The sequence below is a fragment of the Oncorhynchus clarkii genome, chromosome 2 (assembly GCF_045791955.1).
Source record: "Oncorhynchus clarkii lewisi isolate Uvic-CL-2024 chromosome 2, UVic_Ocla_1.0, whole genome shotgun sequence".
Taxonomy (NCBI): domain Eukaryota; kingdom Metazoa; phylum Chordata; class Actinopteri; order Salmoniformes; family Salmonidae; genus Oncorhynchus; species Oncorhynchus clarkii.
The window spans coordinates 58,492,442-58,512,249 of record NC_092148.1 but is presented as its reverse complement, the minus strand read 5'-3'; the positions used below and the strand labels follow the sequence as shown (position 1 = coordinate 58,512,249).

The 19,808-nt window shown below is 42.9% G+C and overlaps 1 protein-coding gene across 2 annotated transcripts in view; it reads left to right on the top strand.

Annotated features, from left to right (window-relative positions):
- Nucleotides 1-17,456: 17,456 nt before the first annotated feature.
- The window catches only part of LOC139370580 (zinc finger, CCHC domain containing 14), a 33,046-nt gene continuing 30,694 nt past the window's right edge, over nucleotides 17,457-19,808 (top strand). The window contains exon 1 of one of the 2 annotated variants that reach the window (XM_071110160.1): nucleotides 17,457-18,929. In XM_071110160.1, the coding sequence (XP_070966261.1) occupies nucleotides 18,288-18,929 (642 nt within the window). In that variant the 5' untranslated portion in view covers nucleotides 17,457-18,287. The remainder of the gene's footprint in view (nucleotides 18,930-19,808) is intronic. The other variant, XM_071110169.1, reaches the window with a different exon arrangement.

The following is a 19,808-nucleotide window of genomic DNA, read 5'->3' as shown; positions in this document are numbered from 1 at the left end:
AGTCAGTGTCAGTGTGTTGGCAGCAGCCACTCAGTGTTAGTGGTGGCTGTTTAACAGTCTGATGGCCTTGAGATAGTAGCTGTTTTTCAGTCTCTCGGTCCCAGCTTTGATGCACTTGTACTGACCTCACCTTCTGGATGATAGCGGGGTGAACAGGCAGTGGCTCGGGTGGTTGATGTCCTTGATTATCTTTATGGCCTTCCTGTGACATCGGGTGGTGTAGGTGTCCTGGAGGGCAGGTAGTTTGCCCCCGGTGATGCGTTGTGCAGACCTCACTACCCTCTGGAGAGCCTTACGGTTGAAGGCGGAGCAGTTGCCGTACCAGGCGGTGATACAGCCCGACAGGATGCTCTCGATTGTGCATCTGTAGAAGTTTGTGAGTGCTTTTGGTGACAAGCCGAATTTCTTCAGCCTCCTGAGGTTGAAGAGGCGCTGCTGCGCCTTCTTCACGATGCTGTCTGTGTGAGTGGACCAATTCAGTTTGTCTGTGATGTGTATGCCGAGGAACTTAAAACTTGCTACCCTCTCCACTACTGTTCCATCGATGTGGATCGGGTGGTGTTCCCTCTGCTGTTTCCTGAAGTCCACAATCATCTCCTTAGTTTTGTTGACGTTGAGTGTGAGGTTATTTTCCTGACACCACACTCCGAGGGCCCTCACCTCCTCCCTGTAGGCCGTCTCGTCGTTGTTGGTAATCAAGCCTACCACTGTTGTGTGGATTTACGTGTATTTTGGTTATATGTTGCGAAACTGTTAGATATTACTGCACTGTCGGAGCTAGAAGCACAAGCATTTTGCTGCTGTTAGGTATGTGTAACTGGCTGTAAGGGAGTCAGGCACAGGAGAGAAGAAGTTGGGTAGCCAAAGGAGCCTTTTATTTGGGCGAACAAAACACACGGCAATAAGAACACTAAACACAATATGGGTTGACATAACCCAGCGCAAACCAGTCTAGCGTGCACATACACGAAACCACAAACAATTCCACACACAGACATGGGGGGGAACAGAGGGTTATATACACGTCTAATACTGAGGGAATTGAAACCAGGTGTGTAGCAAAACAAGACAAATGGAAAAATGAAAGGTGGATCGGCGATGGCTAGAAAGCTGATGACATCGACCGCCGAACGCCGCCCGAACAAGGAGAGGAACCGACTTCGGCGGAAGTGGTGACAGCTACAACCCGCAATAACATCTGCTAAACACTGTGACCAATACGATTTGATTTATTCCTTGTGTTATTATTTTTCTATTATTTCTGTTTTTCTTCTCTCTGCATTGTTGGGAAGGACCCGTAAGCACTTCACTGTTACTCTACCTGTCGTTTACGAAGCGTGTTACAAATAAAATGGATGTGTATCACCTTCAGTAAACCCACATAGTACTAATGATATATGGACATTGGTTTGATATGACATCAGATGAATAACATTGACATACGATACTTAAATGAGAAAACAGGTCTTCTTAAATCCCCCATTTTGAACCTACGTTTAATGTCAGGACATGATATATTAACATCCAAAGTTGGGACTTCATTGAAAGATATAGAGAGAGAGGATGCTGAGTTAAACATCTCTGTGACACAGTGAAGGAGAATTGCTTTACACATTGTCCTCCTTTAGTCTCTCTTTAGTTGCGCCCAGTGTTTCGCTGACTCCGCCCTCCCGCTTATCCAATCGCCATGTCTCTCTCTATCACACACTCAGCTGGCATGTTGGCAATGTGTTTATCCAGTCAATTACCTGGGATGAGATCAGACTGAGCTGAGCTGGGAATAAATAGACTGAGAGGACTGACACCCCCCCCCCCCCCCCCCCCACCACCACCACCACATTGCGAGCAAAACATTTCAGCAACCCCCCCTCTTGACAGCAGAGAGAATTTTAAAAAAAATTGCAATTCTACACATTTTGCCATGGGGCGTAGAGAAAATGTTGCAGTTTAAAGCAAGTTTACATCAATTCTACATATTCTGCCATGAGAGAAGATTTTTCTATTTTTTAAACACATTTTATGCAATTCTACTTATTTTGCCATGGAGTGGAGAGGAAAATTCTGTTTTACAGCAAATTTCACGCAATTTTACACATTTTGCCATAGGGTGGTGAAATGTTTGCAGTTTATAATGTGATATCTGACTGAGACTGACTAACAAAATCAACAGGGGCCCTCCGGCCGGTAATTCGACCATGATTACTAAATTTAGATAGCTGGCCGCTGGACTAATTTACCAATCTAAAAATCTTTGCTGACATGGTCTAATTGAAATTGCACCTTGTGTATTCTACCCTCTTACAAAAAAAATGTTTCAAAGGGTTGTTCTGCTGTCCCCATAGGAAAGGGTTCTACATAGAACCCAAAAGGGTTCTACCTGGAACCAAAAAGGGTTCTTCAATTGTTTCTCCTTTGGGGACAGCCAAAGAACCCTTTTAGGTTCAAGATAGCACTTTTTTTCTAAATGTGTACTATTCTAACTTGCAGCTAGCTGTAAGTTGAGACCCCAACTGAGTAAAAAAAACAAGTATATACAGCATATATACAAAAGTATGTAAACACCCCTTCAAATGAGTGGATTCTGCTATTTCAGCCACACCGTTTGCTGACAGGTGTATAAAATCGAGCACCCAGCCATGTAATCTCCTTAAACAAACATTGTAAGTAGAATGACCTTACTGAAAAGCTCAGTGACTTTCAATGTGGCAATGTCATAGGATGCCACCTTTCCAACTAGTCAGTTCATCAAATTTCTGCCCTGCTAGAGCTGCCCCAGTCGTCTCTCTCTCTCTCTATATATATACAGTGCCTTGCGAAAGTATTCGGCCCCCTTGAACTTTGCGACCTTGTGCCACATTTCAGGCTTCAAACATAAAGATATAAAACTGTATTTTTTTGTGAAGAATCAACAACAAGTGGGACACAATCATGAAGTGGAACGACATTTATTGGATATTTCAAACTTTTTTAACAAATCAAAAACTTAAAAATTGGGCGTGCAAAATTATTCAGCCCCCTTAAGTTAATACTTTGTAGCGCCACCTTTTGCTGCGATTACAGCTGTAAGTCGCTTGGGGTATGTCTCTATCAGTTTTGCACATTGAGAGACTGACATTTTTTCCCATTCCTCCTTGCAAAACAGCTCGAGCTCAGTGAGGTTGGATGGAGAGCATTTGTGAACAGCAGTTTTCAGTTCTTTCCACAGATTCTCGATTGGATTCAGGTCTGGACTTTGACTTGGCCATTCTAACACCTGGATATGTTTATTATTGAACCATTCCATTGTAGATTTTGCTTTATGTTTTGGATCATTGTCTTGTTGGAAGACAAATCTCCGTCCCAGTCTCAGGTCTTTTGCAGACTCCATCAGGTTTTCTTCCAGAATGGTCCTGTATTTGGCTCCATCCATCTTCCCATCAATTTTAACCATCTTCCCTGTCCCTGCTGAAGAAAAGCAGGCCCAAACCATGATGCTGCCACCACCATGTTTGACAGTGGGGATGGTGTGTTCAGCTGTGTTGCTTTTACGCCAAACATAACGTTTTGCATTGTTGCCAAAAAGTTCAATTTTGGTTTCATCTGACCAGAGCACCTTCTTCCACATGTTTGGTGTGTCTCCCAGGTGGCTTGTGGCAAACTTAAAACGACACTTTTTATGGATATCTTTAAGAAATGGCTTTCTTCTTGCCACTCTTCCATAAAGGCCAGATTTGTGCAATATACGACTGATTGTTGTCCTATGGACAGAGTCTCCCACCTCAGCTGTAGATCTCTGCAGTTCATCCAGAGTGATCATGGGCCTCTTGGCTGCATCTCTGATCAGTCTTCTCCTTGTATGAGCTGAAAGTTTAGAGGGACGGCCAGGTCTTGGTAGATTTGCAGTGGTCTGATACTCCTTCCATTTCAATATTATCGCTTGCACAGTGCTCCTTGGGATGTTTAAATGTTGGGAATTTTTTTTGTATCCAAATCCGGCTTTAAACTTCTTCACAACAGTATCTCGGACCTGCCTGGTGTGTTCCTTGTTCTTCATGATGCTCTCTGCGCTTTTAACGGACCTCTGAGACTATCACAGTGCAGGTGCATTTATACGGAGACTTGATTACACACAGGTGGATTGTATTTATCATCATTAGTAATTTAGGTCAACATTGGATCATTCAGAGATCCTCACTGAACTTCTGGAGAGAGTTTGCTGCACTGAAAGTAAAGGGGCTGAATAATTTTGCACGCCCAATTTTTCCGTTTTTGATTTGTTAAAAAAGTTTGAAATATCCAATAAATGTCGTTCCACTTCATGATTGTGTCCCACTTGTTGTTGATTCTTCACAAGAAAATAATTTTTTTTATCATTATGTTTGAAGCCTGAAATGTGGCAAAAGATCGCAAAGTTCAAGGGGGCCGAATACTTTCGCAAGGCACTGTATATATACAGTACGTCGCAGAAGTTTTAGGCAGGTGTGAAAAAATGATGTAAAGTAAGAATGCTTTCAAAAATAGACATGTTAATTGTTTTCTATTTATCAATTAACAAAATGCAAAGTGAGTAAACAGAAGAAAAATCTACATCAATTCCATATTTGGTGTGACCACCCTTTGCCTTGAAAACAGCCTCAATTCTTCTAGGTACACTTGCACACAGTTTTTGAAGGAACTCGGCAGGTAGTTTGGCCCAAACATCTTGGAGAACTAACCACAGTTCTTCTGAGGATTTAGGCAGCTTCCGATGCTTCTCCCTCTTCATGTAATCCCAGACAGACTTGATGATGTTGAGATCAGGGCTCTGTGGGGGCCATACCATCACCTCCAGGACTCCTTGTTCTTCTTTACGCTGAAGATAGTTCTTAATAACTTTCGTTGTATGTTTGGGGTCGTTGTCATGCTGCAAAATACATTTGGGGCCAATCAGATGACTCCCTGATTGTATTGCATGATGGATAAGTATCTGCCTGTACTTTTCAGCATTGAGGAGACCATTCTGACCAAATCCCCCACTCCTTTTGCAGAAATTAAGCCCCAAACTTGCAAGGAACCTCCACCATGCTTCACTGTTGCCTGCAGACACTCATTCGTGTACCGCTCTCCAGCAAACAAACTGCCTTCTGCTGCAGCCAAATATTTCAATTTTTGACTCATCAGTCCAGAGCACCTGCTGCCATTTTTATGCACCCCAGTTCTTGTGTTTTCGTAGTTAGTTGAGTTGCTTGGCCTTGTTTCCACGTCGGAGGTATGGCTTTTTGGCTGCAAGTCTTCCATGAAGGCCACTTTTGACCAGACTTCTCTGGACAGTAGATGGGTGTACCAGGGTCCCACTGTTTTCTGCCAATTCTGAGCTGATGGCACTGCTGGACATCTTCCGATTGCGAAGGGAAGTAAGCATGATGTGTCTTTCATCTGCTGCAGTAAGTTTCCTCGGCCAAACACTGCGACTACGGTCCTCAACGTTGCCCGTTTCTTTGTGTTTCTCAAAAGAGCTTGGACAGCACATCTGGAAACCTGTTTGCTTTGACATTTCTGCCTGGGAGAGACCTTGCTGATGCAGTACAACTACCTTGCATCTTGTTGCTGTACTCAGTCTTGCCATGGTGTGTGACTTTTGACAGTAAACTGTCTTTAGAAACCTCACCTTGTTAGCTGAGTTTGGCTGATCCTCACCCAGTTGTATTCCTCCTACACAGCTGTTTCTGCTTCAGTTAATGGTTGTGTTTCAACCTACATATTGAATTGATGATCATTAGCACCTGTTTGGTATAATTGTTTAATCATACACCTGACTATATGCCTACAAAATCTCTGACTTTCTACAAGTGTACCTACAAGAATTGATGCTGTTTTGAAGGCAAAGGGTGGTCACGCCAAATATGGATTTGATTTTTCTGTTCACTCGCTTTGCATTTAGTTACATATAATCTATTAACATGTCTATTTTTGAAACTGCATAAAACTTTTGCACAGTACTGTATGTATATATGTCAAGAGTGTGCAAAGCTGTCATCAAGGCAAAGGGTGGCTACTATGAAGAATCAAATATAAAATATATTTTGATTTGTTTAAAAAAAAAAAATTGGTTACTACATGATTCCATATAAAGGGGCTCCTGAGTGGCGCAGTTGTCTACGGCACTGCATCTCAGTGCTAGAGGCGTCAATTCAGACCATGGTTCAATCCTGGGCTGTAACGCAACTGGCCGTGATTGGAAGCGAAAGGGGAAAGGGGATACCTAGTCAGTTGTACAACTGAATGCCTTCAACTGAAATGTGTCTTCCTCATTTAACACAAGCCCTCTGAATCAGAGTAAGGACAGATGCTGAAAGACGAGAAGCAAGTACAGGGAGTGAACATTTAATAAATAACGGACATGAAACAAAACACTGACAGCGTCTGGACAGGAGAAACAAAATGACATTAATGCTGACACGGGGATCAAACTGAGGAACAGACAGATAGAGGGGGCAATAAACAAAGTGCTTTACAGATACTATCAACAAACTCTGTCGATAAGCAACTGCTTGTTACGGTTACGTTTAGGGTTAGGGTTTGGTTTAGAATAAGTGTAAGGGTTAAGGTTAGGGTAAGGGTAGATATAATCTCAAAATGGCTTCTAGGGCTCATGGGAGTCCTTATGTCCCAACATTTTTGTCCTTGAATCCCTGAAACACAAATACACTCAAGTTACAATCCAGCACTCACAGTTATTGTCACATACTTTCTGCTGTGCAGTATGCCAAATCGGGTCAACAGATGCCAAATGTGTATGTGTGTGCCTGCCATGGGCCTGTGAAGGAATTTGAGCGATTTGTCAAAAGCATAACTTTATTAATACGCAAGGGGATCCCGAAGGGGCAAAAGCATGACGCGCCTATGAGTAAGCTGAGGCCCAGGTGGCCACACAGCTGATAGCTACTCTCAATGACAGTCACCATCCTTAGAGAAAACAGGCCACGCTGATTCATTTGCATCATCATCATCAAACATTATATAATGGATCCTCTCTGAAACGCATCTGTGGAACTTTACAAAAACAGTCAACGGCAAAGAAGGGTTTTCCTATGTTGTCAAGTGAAATAACAGCAAGGAGAGATAGACCAGCATTAAACAGAAACCTACGCTCTTGACCTTCCATCTGTTTAAAAGGATCATCAAGTTCACATCTTAGTTGTAACCACCCCCTAACAAATACATCTAGATTTGTGAATGTGTGTTGGAATTTTGATACTAAAGGCTTGGCAGCAGAACAGAAGTAGCATGATCGATCAGGGAAGATGGGTAATGCTGCTCTATCTACTGGTCATTAGAGTGCATTGACATGTGACCTCTGGTATTGTTAACACAGTCACAACTTACACTTCTCACATACCATTACAGTTATGCAAACCTTGTACTTTTGGAGGCCTACTTTTGCCATCGGGGGTACGCCAAATAAAAATGTGATTCACATTTAAAAACACATTTTCAAACAGTCCATTTATATTTTCCAACGGGGCTATACAATTGGGTGAGGTTTTTTTCTCACGTGATTAGCCTTGATTCAGTGCCAAAAATAAAATGAAACCGTCTAGTCTTCAGCGAAATAACAACACAATGTCAAATACAGGTAGCCTAGCCAAATAATTAACATCCAATCACATTAACCATTGCTCTCTCGTGGGAATTCCACTAACGTCCGTATGTAGCCAAAGTAGCTGCTGCTCATTCCGTTTGTCATGTTGGCATAAAGGGATCGGGAGACAGGTGCAGGAATGCGTAATATGTTTTTTTATTTACCCAAATTACAGCATGCCATGTAAAGGCAAGGGGATGAAGACCAACCAAACATGTATACAAAATACAGGGTTGAAACCCAAACAAAAGAGCGAGGAGTACCTCGAATACATACACCGGGGTGAGACCCGTAACACACACGCACACAATGATACCACACTGGACGAGACCCGTAATCATCTGCACAATACAAGCAGCACGAAAGTCAAAACAAGCACAGGTACTCACACAACCAACAGACATTGGAACACTAATCGACAGCCCAATGGCGAACCAAAGGGAACATTTATACAATTACAATCACGGAAATGGGGACCAGGTGTGCATAATGAAAGTTTTGGAGGGATTTGCTCGAAAATTGATAAATGTTTTAAAAAAGTAAGAAACACTACCAGCAGTACTACACCTGCACCTGTCGATGACACAAGTTGGTGGTGCTTCCACGACCACATCCAATGCTAGCATTAGTAATTGTACATTTGTTGTTAGCCCAGTTAGCATGGACACTGACAGTTGTGAATCTGATGCAGCCGAAGAGCTACTACTCCCTTAACTGGGAAAGCACCGAACAACAGACAGGGACTTGGATCATCGAAGAGGCGCAAATATGATGAGAACTACATTGATTTGGGGTTCACTTAAATTGGGTGTAGTGCCTTTCCTCAGCCACACTTTCTTTCTTTGGCCGCCTCTCCTTCCAGTTCTCTGCTGCCAATGACTGGAACGAACTACAAAAATCTCTGAAACTGGAAACACTTATCTCCCTCACTAGCTTTAAGCACCAACTGTCAGAGCAGCTCACAGATTACTGCACCTGTACATAGCCCACCTATAATTTATCCCAAACAACTACCTCTTTCCCTACTGTATTTAATTGATTTATTTATTTTGCTCCTTTGCACCCCATTATTTTTATTTCTACTTTGCACATTCTTCCATTGCAAAACTACCATTCCAGTGTTTTACTTGCTATATTGTATGTACTTTGCCACCATGGCCATTTTTGCCTTTACCTCCCTTCTCACCTCATTTGCTCATATCGTATATAGACTTGTTTATACTGTATTATTGACTGTATGTTTGTTTTACTCCATGTGTAACTCTGTGTCGTTGTATGTGTCGAACTGCTTTGCTTTATCTTGGCCAGGTCGCAATTGTAAATGAGAACTTGTTCTCAACTTGCCTACCTGGTTAAATAAAGGTGAAATAAAAAATAAATAAATAAATAAACAGTGTGTTATAAGTGCAAAAGCACCTCACAATATCTCACAACTCAATGAAACCTTCACTCTTGTGCAGACATTTCGAAACAAAATATGCCAATTTGAAAAATTTTTGGGGGGCGATAATTAAGAGTAGTAAGACATGTATTAAAGCAACATATACCATTAATAATAAGGGGCTAGAAGAGTCTTACATGGCGAGCTACCGAGTGGCTAGGACAGGCAAGCCCCATACTATTGTGGAGGACTTAATTATTCCTGCTGCCGCGGATATGGCTGGGACAATGCTGGGGGAAAAGGCCAACATAAACTATACAGACACTGCCTTCATCAAACAACACTGTTTCACGATGCATCAGTGCCATGGCAGGAGATGTTTTGAAACAATTACTGCTTTGCATACAAGCCAGTGAATTATATGCGTTTGTTTTACTCACTGCTTTAGCACACTCTGCCAACCCTGATGTCCTTGCTGTGTCTGAATCCTGGCTTAGGAAGGCCACCAAAATACTTTCCAGGTCCATACCCAAACAGTTAGAACTTCTAATTTTAAAAATGAATCTCTCCAGAAATAAGTCTCTCACTGTTACCGCCTGCTACCGACCCCCCTCAGCTCCCAGCTGTGCCCTGGACACGATTTGTGAATTGATCGCCCCCCATCTAGTTTCAGAGTTTGTTCTGTTAGGTGACCTAAACTGGGATATGCTTAACACCCCGGCAGTCCTACAATCTAAGCTAGATGCCCTCAATCTCACACAAATCATCAAGGAGCCAACCAGGTACAACCCTAAATCTGTAAACAAAGGCACCCTCATAGACGTTATCCTGACCAACTGGCCCTCCAAATACACCTTCGCTGTCTTCAATCTGGATCTCAGCGATCACCGCCTCATTGCCTGTATCCGCTACGGGTCCGCAGTCAAATGACCACCCCTAATCACCGCCAAACGCTCCCTAAAACACTTCTGCGAGCAGGCCTTTCTAATCAACCTGGCCCGGGTATCCTGGAAGGATATTGACCTCATCCCGTCAGTTGAGGATGCCTGGTCATTCTTTAAAAGTAACTTCCTCACCATCTTAGATAAGCATGCTCCGTTAAAAAAATGCAGAACTAAGAACAGATATAGCCCCTGGTTCACTCCAGACCTGACTGCCCTCGACCAGCACAAAAACATCCTGTGGCGTTCTGCATTAGCATTGAATAGTCCCCGCGATATGCAACTGTTCAGGGAAGTCAGGAACCAATACACGCAGTCAGTTAGGAAAGCAAAGGCCAGCTTTTTCAAGCAGACATTTGCATCCTGTAGCTCTAACTCCAAAAAGTTCTGGGACACTGTAAAGTCCATGGAGAACAAGAGCACCTCCTCCCAGCTGCCCACTGCACTAAGGCTAGGTAACACGTTCACCACCAATAAATCCATGATAATCAAAAACTTCAACAAGCATTTCTCAACGGCTGGCCATGCCTTCCTCCTGGCTACTCCAACCTCGGCCAACAGCTCCGCCCCCCCCGCAGCTACTCGCCCAAGCCTCCCCAGCTTCTCCTTTACCCAAATCCAGATAGCAGATGTTCTGAAAGAGCTGCAAAACCTGGACCCGTACAAATCAGCTGGGCTTGACAATCTGGACCCTCTATTTCTGAAACTATCCGCCGCCATTGTCGCAACCCCTATTACCAGCCTGTTCAACATCTCTTTCATATCGTCTGAGATCCCCAAGTACTGGAAAGCTGCCGCGGTTATCCCCCTCTTCAAAGGGGGAGACACCCTGGACCCAAACTGTTACAGACCTATATCCATCCTGCCCTGCCTATCTAAGGTCTTCGAAAGCCAAGTCAACAAACAGATCACTGACCATCTCAAATCCGCTGTGCAATCTGGTTTCCGAGTCGGTCACGGGTGCACCTCAGCCACGCTCAAGATACTAAACTATATCATAACCGCCATCGATAAAAGACAGTACTGTGCAGCCATCTTCATCGACCTGGCCAAGGCTTTCGACTCTGTCAATCACCATATTCTTATCGGCAGACTCAGTAGCATCGGTTTTTCTAATGACTGCCTTGCCTGGTTCACCAACTACTTTGCAGAAAGAGTTCAGTGTGTCAAATCGGAGGGCCTGTTGTCCGGTCCTCTGGCAGTCTCTATGGGGTGCCACAGGGTTCAATTCTCGGGCCGACTCTTTTCTCTGTATATATCAATGATGTTGCTCTTGCTGCGGGCGATTCCCTGATCCACCTCTTCACAGACGACACCATTCTGTATACTTCTGGTCCTTCCTTGGACACTGTGCTATCTAACTTCCAAACGAGCTTCAATGCCATACAACACTCCTTCCGTGGCCTCCAACTGCTCTTAAACGCTAGTAAAACCAAATGCATGCTTTTCAATCGTTCGCTGCCTGCACCCGCACGCCCGACTAGCATCCACACCCTGGATGGTTCCGACCTAGAATATGTGGACATCTATAAGTACCTAGGTGTCTGGCTAGACTGTAAACTCTCCTTCCAGACTCATATCAAACATCTCCAATCCAAAATCAAATCTAGAATCGGCTTTCTATTTCGCAACATAGCCTCCTTCACTCACGCCGCCAAACTTACCCTAGTAAAACTGACTATCCTACCGATCCTCGACTTCGGTGATGTCATCTACAAAATAGCTTTCAATACTCTACTCAGCAAACTGGATGCAGTTCATCACAGTGCCATCCGTTTTGTTACTAAAGTACCTTATACCACCCACCACTGCGACCTGTATGCTCTAGTTGGCTGGCCCTCGCTACATATTCATCGCCAGACCCACTGGCTCCAGGTCATCTACAAGTCCATGCTAGGTAAAGCTTCGCCTTATCTCAGTTCACTCGTCACGATGGCAACACCCACCCGTAGCACACGCTCCGGCAGGTGTATCGCACTGATCATCCCTAGAGCCAACACCTAATTTGGCCACCTTCCTTCCAGTTTTCTGCTGCCTGTGACTGGAACGAATTGCAAAAATCGTTGAAGTTGGAGACTTTTATCTCCCTCACCAACTTTAAACATCTGCTATCTGAGCAGCTAACCGATCGCTGCAGCTGTACATAGTCCTTCGGTAAATAGCCCACCCAATTTACCTACCTCATCCCCATACTGTTTTTATTTATTTACTTTTCTGCTCTTTTGCACACCAATATCTCTACCTGCACATGACCATCTGATCATTGTAATTATTCATCTGCTAAATTGTAATTATTCGCCTACCCTCCTCATGCCTTTTGCACACAATGTATATAGACTCTTTTTTCCCCCCTACTGTGTTATTGACTTGTTTATTGTTTACTCCATGTGTAACTCTGTGTTGTTGTCTTTTCGCACTGTTATGCTTTATCTTGGCCAGGTCACAGTTGTAAATGAGAACTTGTTCTCAACTAGCCTACCTGGTTAAATAAAGGTGAAATAAAAATGTTTAAAAAATATGCGTTACAGCTGGATGAGTCAACAGATGTGGTGGGCCTGGAACAGCTCCTGGTATATGTCCGTTACGTTTACGGGGGATCAATTAGGGAAGACACTGACACCACTGGAAATCAGGACAAGAGAGGATATTTTTTAAGTACTGGACAGCTTTGTGACATCAAATGGACTTTGTTGGTCAAGATGTGTTGGTATCTGTACTGATTAGTACAAAAACCATGACAGGGAGACATAGTAGAGTGGTAACATGCGTGCAAGCAGTTGCTCCCGACACCATTTGGGTACACTGTAGCATCCACCGAGAGGCTCTTGCTGCCAAAGGAATGCCTGGCAGCTTGAAAGTCGTTTTGGACACTACAGTAAAAATGGTTAACTTTGTTCAAGCAAGGCCTGTGAACTCTAGTGTATTTTCTGCACTATGCAATGATATGTGCAGCGAAAATGTTAAGCTTTTACAACATACAGAAGTGCGCTGGTTATCAAGGGGCAAAGTATTGACACGTTTTTTTAAATTGAGAGACTAGCTTAAATTTTTCTTTACTTAAAGAAAACTTTCTTTACTTACATTAACAAGGACAACACACTGGTCTTTCCATCAATGTATGATTTATTGTGTGCAAATGAACTCAAGCTTACGGACAATGTCAAATGTGATATAGCGAAGCACCTGAGTGTGTTGGGTGCGCAATTATGAAAGTACTTTCCGGATGACGGATGACACAAACAACTGGATTCGTTATCCCTTTCATGCCCTGCCTCCAGTCCACTTACCGATATCTGAACAAGTGAGCCTCATCGAAATTACAACAAGCAGTTCTGTGAAAATTGAATTTAATCAGAATCCACTGCCAGATGTCTGGATTGGGCTGTTCTCAGAGTATCCTGCCTTTGCAAATCGCGCTGTTAAGACACTGATGCCCTTTGCAACCACGTACCTATGTGAGAGTGGATTCTCGGCCCTCACTAGCATGAAAACCAAATACAGGCATAGACTGTGTGTGGAAAATGATTTAAGACTGAGACTCTCTCCAATACAACCAAACATTACAGAGTTATATGCATCCTTTCAAGCATACCCTTCTCATTAACCTGTGGTGAGTTATTCACAATTTTAGATGAACAAATATAGTTTTATATGTAAAATGGCTAAATAAAGAGAAAAATGATTGATTATTATAATATTATTATTTGTGCCCTGGTCCTAGAAGAGCTCTTTGTCACTTCCCACGAGCAGGGTTAGGACAAAAACTCACACTCATTCTTATGTTTAATAAATACACTGCATGCCATCTAGTGGCCAAAATCTCAATTGCGCCTGGGCTGGAATAATACATTGAGGCCTTTCTTTTGCATTTCAAATATGATGGTACCATTTTTCTTCCTTCGTATTATCTTTTACCAGATCTAATGTGTTATATTTTCCTAATTTAACATTTCCACAAACGTCAAAGTGTTTCCTTTCAAATGGTATGAAGAATATTCATATCCTTGCCTCAGGTCCTGAGCTAGAGGCTAGATTTGGGTATGTCATTTTAGGCAAAATTTTCAAAAAAAGGTTTGATCCTTAAGAGGTTTTAACCAGACAGTGTGTGTGTGTGTGTGCTGCCAAATCAGGCTATTGGTACTACAGTGCATCAAAGCATGAACTAATGTGGACATCTACTGGTTATTTATGGGAAGTGCAAGGTCATGTATAAGAGGTAAAAAGGCCTTACAACAAGCTCAGAAAACTTGAAATTCTCATTAGGTGAAATTCAAGATTCAAATAGCACTCAATGTTTATGATTACAGCCTTTATGAGGTTGCAGGTTAGGGTTTTTCGTTGTGAATCTTGTTCTGGAGGCAGCTCTGCAGAGTGGTCACTAGCTGGCACAGACACAAAGTCCTCAAATCTGATTTTAAATAGAACCATAACCTTAACCACACTGTTAACCCTAACCTTAACCACAATGCTAACCCTAATGCCTAATCCTAACCTTAAATTAAGACCAAAAAGCACATTTTAGTATTAATTAATTTTTACAATATAGCCAATTTAGATTTTGCAGCTGGCCTAATTAAGGGGAAATCACACCCAACTGGGCACAGACTGGACACAGAAAGTTCAAATCAAATTGTATAGGTTGCATACACATATTTTGCAGATGTTATCACAGTTGTCGCGAAATGCTTATGTTCCGAGCTCCAACAGTGCAGTAATAACAATACACGCAAATCCCAAAAATAAAAAGTAGGCTAAGGAATTAAGAAATATATAAATATTAAAGCAAGCAATGTCAGACTCCTGAATATAAATATACAGTGCATTCTGAAAGTATTCAGACCCTTTCCCCTTTTCCACATTTGGTTATTTTACAGCTCTACTTAAATACATGTTTTCCTTATCAATCTACACACAATATACCATAATGACAAAGCAAAAACAAGTTTTTAGAAATGTTTGCAAATGTTTTTTTTTAAATACAGAATTAATTTATTATTCATTTATTTATATAAGTATTCAGACCCTTTGCTATGAGACTCGAAATTGAGCTCAGGTGCATCCTGTTTCCATTGATCATCCTTGAGATGTTTCTACAACTTGATTGGAGTCCACCTGTGTTAAATTCAATTGATCAGACATGATTTGGAAAGGCACACACACCTGTCTATATAAGGCCCCACAGTTGACAGTGCATGTAAGAGCATGTAAAACCAAGGAATTGTCCGTAGAGCTCAGAGACAGGATTGTGTCGAGGCACAGATCTGGGGGATGGTACCAAAACATTTCTGCAGCATTGAAGATCCCCAAGAACACAGTGCCCTCCATCGTTCTTAAATGGAAGAAGTTTGGAACCACCAAAACTCCTTCTAGAGCTGGCCGGCCGGCCGAACTGAGCAATCGGGGGAGAAGGGCCTTGGTCAGGGAGGTGACCAAGAACCCAATGGTCGCTCTAGAGTTCTTCTGTTGAGATGGGTGAACCTGCCAGAAGGACAACCATCTCTGCAGCACTCCACCAATCAGGCCTTTATGGTTGAGTGGCCAGAGGGAAGCCACTCCTCAGTAAAATTCATATGACAGCCCCTTTGGAAATTCATATGACAGCCCCCATGGAGTTTGCCAGAAGGCACCTAAAGGACTCTCAGACCTTGAGAAACAAGATTCTCTGGTCTGATGAAACCAAGATTGAACTCTTTGGCCTGAATGCCAAGGAGTCTGGCGGAAACCTGGCACCATCCCTATGGTGAAATCATGGTGGTGGCAGCATCATGCTGTGGGGATGTTTTTCAGCGGCAGGGACTGAGAGACTAGTCAGGATCGAGGGAAAGATGAACAATGCAAAGTACAGAGAGATCCTTTATGAAAACCTGCTCCAGAGCACTCAGGACCTCAGACTGGGGCAAAGGTTCACCTTCCAACAGGACAACAACCCTAAGCACACATCCATGACAACGCAGTAGTTGCTTCGGGACAAGTCTCTGAATATCCTTGAGTGGCCCAGCCAGAGCCCGGACTTGAGCCCGGACTGCATAGAAGAATGGGAGAAACTCCCCAAATACAGGTCTGCCAATCTTGTAGGTTCATACCCAAGAATACTTGAGGCTGCCAAAGGTGCTTCAACAAAGTACTGAGTAAAGAGTCTGAATACTTATGTTTTTTTTTAATACATTTTACAATGCCCTGTGAACTCTCGGTGCACAATTACGCAGGTACTTTCCCAAAACGGACGGCACAAACAACTGGATTCATTTTCCCTTTAATGCTCTGCCTCCAGTCCACTTATATCTGAACAAGAGAGCCTCATCGAAATTGCAACAAGCGGTTCTGTGACAATTTAATTTAATCAGAAGCCACTGCCAGATTTCTGGATAGTGTGAGAGTGGACTCTATGTGAGAGTGGATTCTCGGCCCTCACTAGCATGAAAACTAAACATACAGATAGTGTGAGGTAAATTATTTAAGACTGAGACTCTCTCCAATACAACCCAACATTGCAGAGTTATGTGCAGTTATGTGCATCCTTTCAAGCATACCTTTCTTATTAACCTGTGGTGAGTTATTCACAATTTTTGATGAACAAATAAGGTTTTATATGTAAGATGGCTAAATAAAGAGAAAAATTATTGATTATCATTATATTATTATTTGTGCCCTCACTTCCCACGAGCCGGGTTGGGACAAAAACTCACACTCATAGTGTGTGTGTGTGTGTGTATGTGGCAGGCTTACAAGGATGGCAAAAAACAACATTTGAGAGTGCGCTGACCCTGATGCTAGAGGGGGTATGCAGCTGGAGGTTAAATGTTTGAAGGGGTACGGGACTATAAAAGTTTGGGAACCACTGATGTCACGAAAAGCCTTCCCAGAAGAGTGGAGGCTATTATAGCTGCAAAAGGAGAACTAACTACATATTAATGCCCGTGATTTAGTAATGATATTCGACGAGAAAGTTTCCACATACTTTCGGTCATGTAGTGTATTTCTCATGTAGTGTATTTCTATTTTTTTTTTACACCATAGTCAGAACAAGCTAGAGTACAGATCTACTGTAAAATAAAGGCCATGCACCAAACAATGCACACATCCAGAGTGACGCTATGGAAATGGAAATTCCAGAAGTTCCCAAACTTCATCACTGTTCTGCTCTCTCTTTTCTGCTGCGTCTTTGACTAATATTAGTGAGAAAATATATTTGATGACAAAGGATGCCATATGCATATTTCTTTAAAACAGTACACTTCCTCAAATCCTAGGCTTTAGAGGGTGACTTTCTCTTTAAAAAGTACAGTACCTCGTTGACCAAATCGGAGAGTTGTATGTATGAGCGCATATGAATAAGATGTGTAAGTGCGGATACTTTTCTGACCAATCACACCATTAGCTGGGAATACTGACAAGATGTTCACCCAATCGAAGTGGATATTTTTCAGTTAATGGGCTTATCTGGCAGAGTTTGGGATAATGTATCACACAGCTGTTTTTCTCGATTTCAGGGTTATGACAGAATAGAAGGGAGTGGGCGTATTCCTTGAATTGCATTTCGAAAAAGCTACGGACTGTTTAACGAAAAGATCATCATTGTCGTTATTTCTCTGGAACAAATCTGGATGCGCCACTTGTTATGCTTACGACCAATAGGATTTAACTAAAGAGTTTACGTTTAAACTTTAACACTAAGGTAGCTGGCTGCAGTTCATACATACAGTTTATGGTCTTGTTTATTAGCCGACGCTCTCAGAAGTTCAACGAATGCCATGCGGAATCCCATCGAAAAGTATTGTTTTACAGAGGGAAATCAGAGCGTGGCGCCTCTGATACTGGAAGTAAAGTATCTCTCGGTGTAATACTTATATGGTATTTTTCATTTCAATCTACTTCATGGAGGAATGTGCATGCTCTGTTCCATAATCAATTGACGTGGGGACCTCCGGGGGCTGGCAGAGAAAACCTGGATGACTGGAGAGTTGGCACTACGCTGAGCCTCGCAGTACAGTAAACCCAGACTCATGCTTTTGTTTATAGACTTTCACTTGAACAACGTTTTGGATGCATCTTTCAACAATGTTGCGACTGGCCTGTAAACAAATAAAGCGGGCGTGCGGTAGGCCCAATTTATGTTTCCGAAAACTCAACAAGTCCTGGATACATTGAATACGATTTTTGTCAAAGGAATAACCAGCGCCAGGTGCACGTTCACAAAGTAACTGTTCCGGCACCCGAATTGCTGCACTCTTTTGTCTCAAGTTTGTTATAGTAGGCCTAGATGGAGTTTTGGCTGACTCATTTTAGTCTTGCCATTTTATTATTTTTAGGCCTAATTACTATCAACAAAATAATACATATTTTAAATTTGTGAGTCGGTGTTAAAATGGTTGAAAATCGGTGCTCCGTTCAAAGAGAAGGGGTCTACCACTGGTTCTCGATATTAAACTCGGCCCAGAGAGCCGAGTTCCTTTGTGGGCTTTTGGACCTCTGTGTTCCAATCGAACTACGCTTCCTCGGGTCATGCTTGGAAGACTTAGCCCGCAAGGACTATCACTCCCTCAGGGACGCCGAGATCAAAGCCAACAACCCTGCTGACCTCTCGAACCTTACCAACATCACCGACGACGTCGTGAGGAGCAAGCTGCTCATCTCCCTCGCACTTCTCAACTCCGACAACCGAGATGCGGCGGGTGTTCTCTTCCGAACGCTCACGCACATCGACAGCGTCATCAACAACTATGGCCTGCAGCTCAACGATGGACGAACGGGGGAGCAGTTCCTTCTCCTCTTCACCATGGCATCCAATCATCCGGCGTTCAGCTTTCACCAGAAACAGGTGCTAAGACAGGAGCTGACCCAGATCCAAGAGATCCTGCAGGTCACCTGTGGAGAGCAGCAGGCCGGAACTGGAGGCTGCAGCGGGACTGGCGCGCTGGCCACCCTGTCTCCCGCCACTAGCATCCCTACCTACATCACTGCGCCCACCCTCAACTCCAGTCAGGCTGGGTGTCCATGTTGTCATAAGGTAGGTCATATATTGTCCCCGTTGTCACTTACTTGATGGCTATATATATATATATATATATATATATATATATATATATATATATATATATGAATGGTCTTGTGCCACTTCCAAGTTTGAGCAGCCATCCAAAACACAAAGTTGTAGGATACCTAACAAGCAAAAGAGTTAGTGAGTGCCAGTGCTCCCAACACGGTCCGGGTTCTGGTATAGTGGGCTAACCTCCACTGGTTCTGGTAGTGATGTTGTACAAGGGCCTTCACATCCTTGACAAATGCATCTTGTGGGACAGCTCTGTACCCTCTTTGGTATGAGAATATCATATGAAGGAAAAATGTTTTGTGGTTACACTGTAGGCCTACATTATTTATAACCGATTGAGAATAGAGTGTTGTTACACGGTAAGAACAATGTAGTACGCCTGCTCCTTTTACTTGTGTGGCTTTTTCCAAAAGTATGGGAGGGGGTGATAACGTTATAGTGCTTCCCCCGTTTCCAAGTCAGGCTGAGACAAACTCGAAGGAAAGTGACCTGAAAGGAATTAATTTAACTAAACAAACATGTTTTTCACTGGTCCCCCAGGGGCATGTCTGTCGGTTGTCCCCGACCATTGGTGGTCCCCCTGAGTCCTGAACATTCACTCACAATGTCTGCCTGTAGATTCAGCATGACTTTTACTTCTCTGGAGAACCGGATGTCAACACGGCAATGTGGGAATAGGAAACCACGTCTTCCCCGTTAACAAAATATACAGCTTTCTTTGGTTTTAAAATGGATTGCAAAACGTTAGGAATGATGTTATGACAGTTTAAGGGGCTTTTGACGAACAGGAATATTATAATTTACAAAAAAACAACCTCAAGATACATCTGAAAGTGT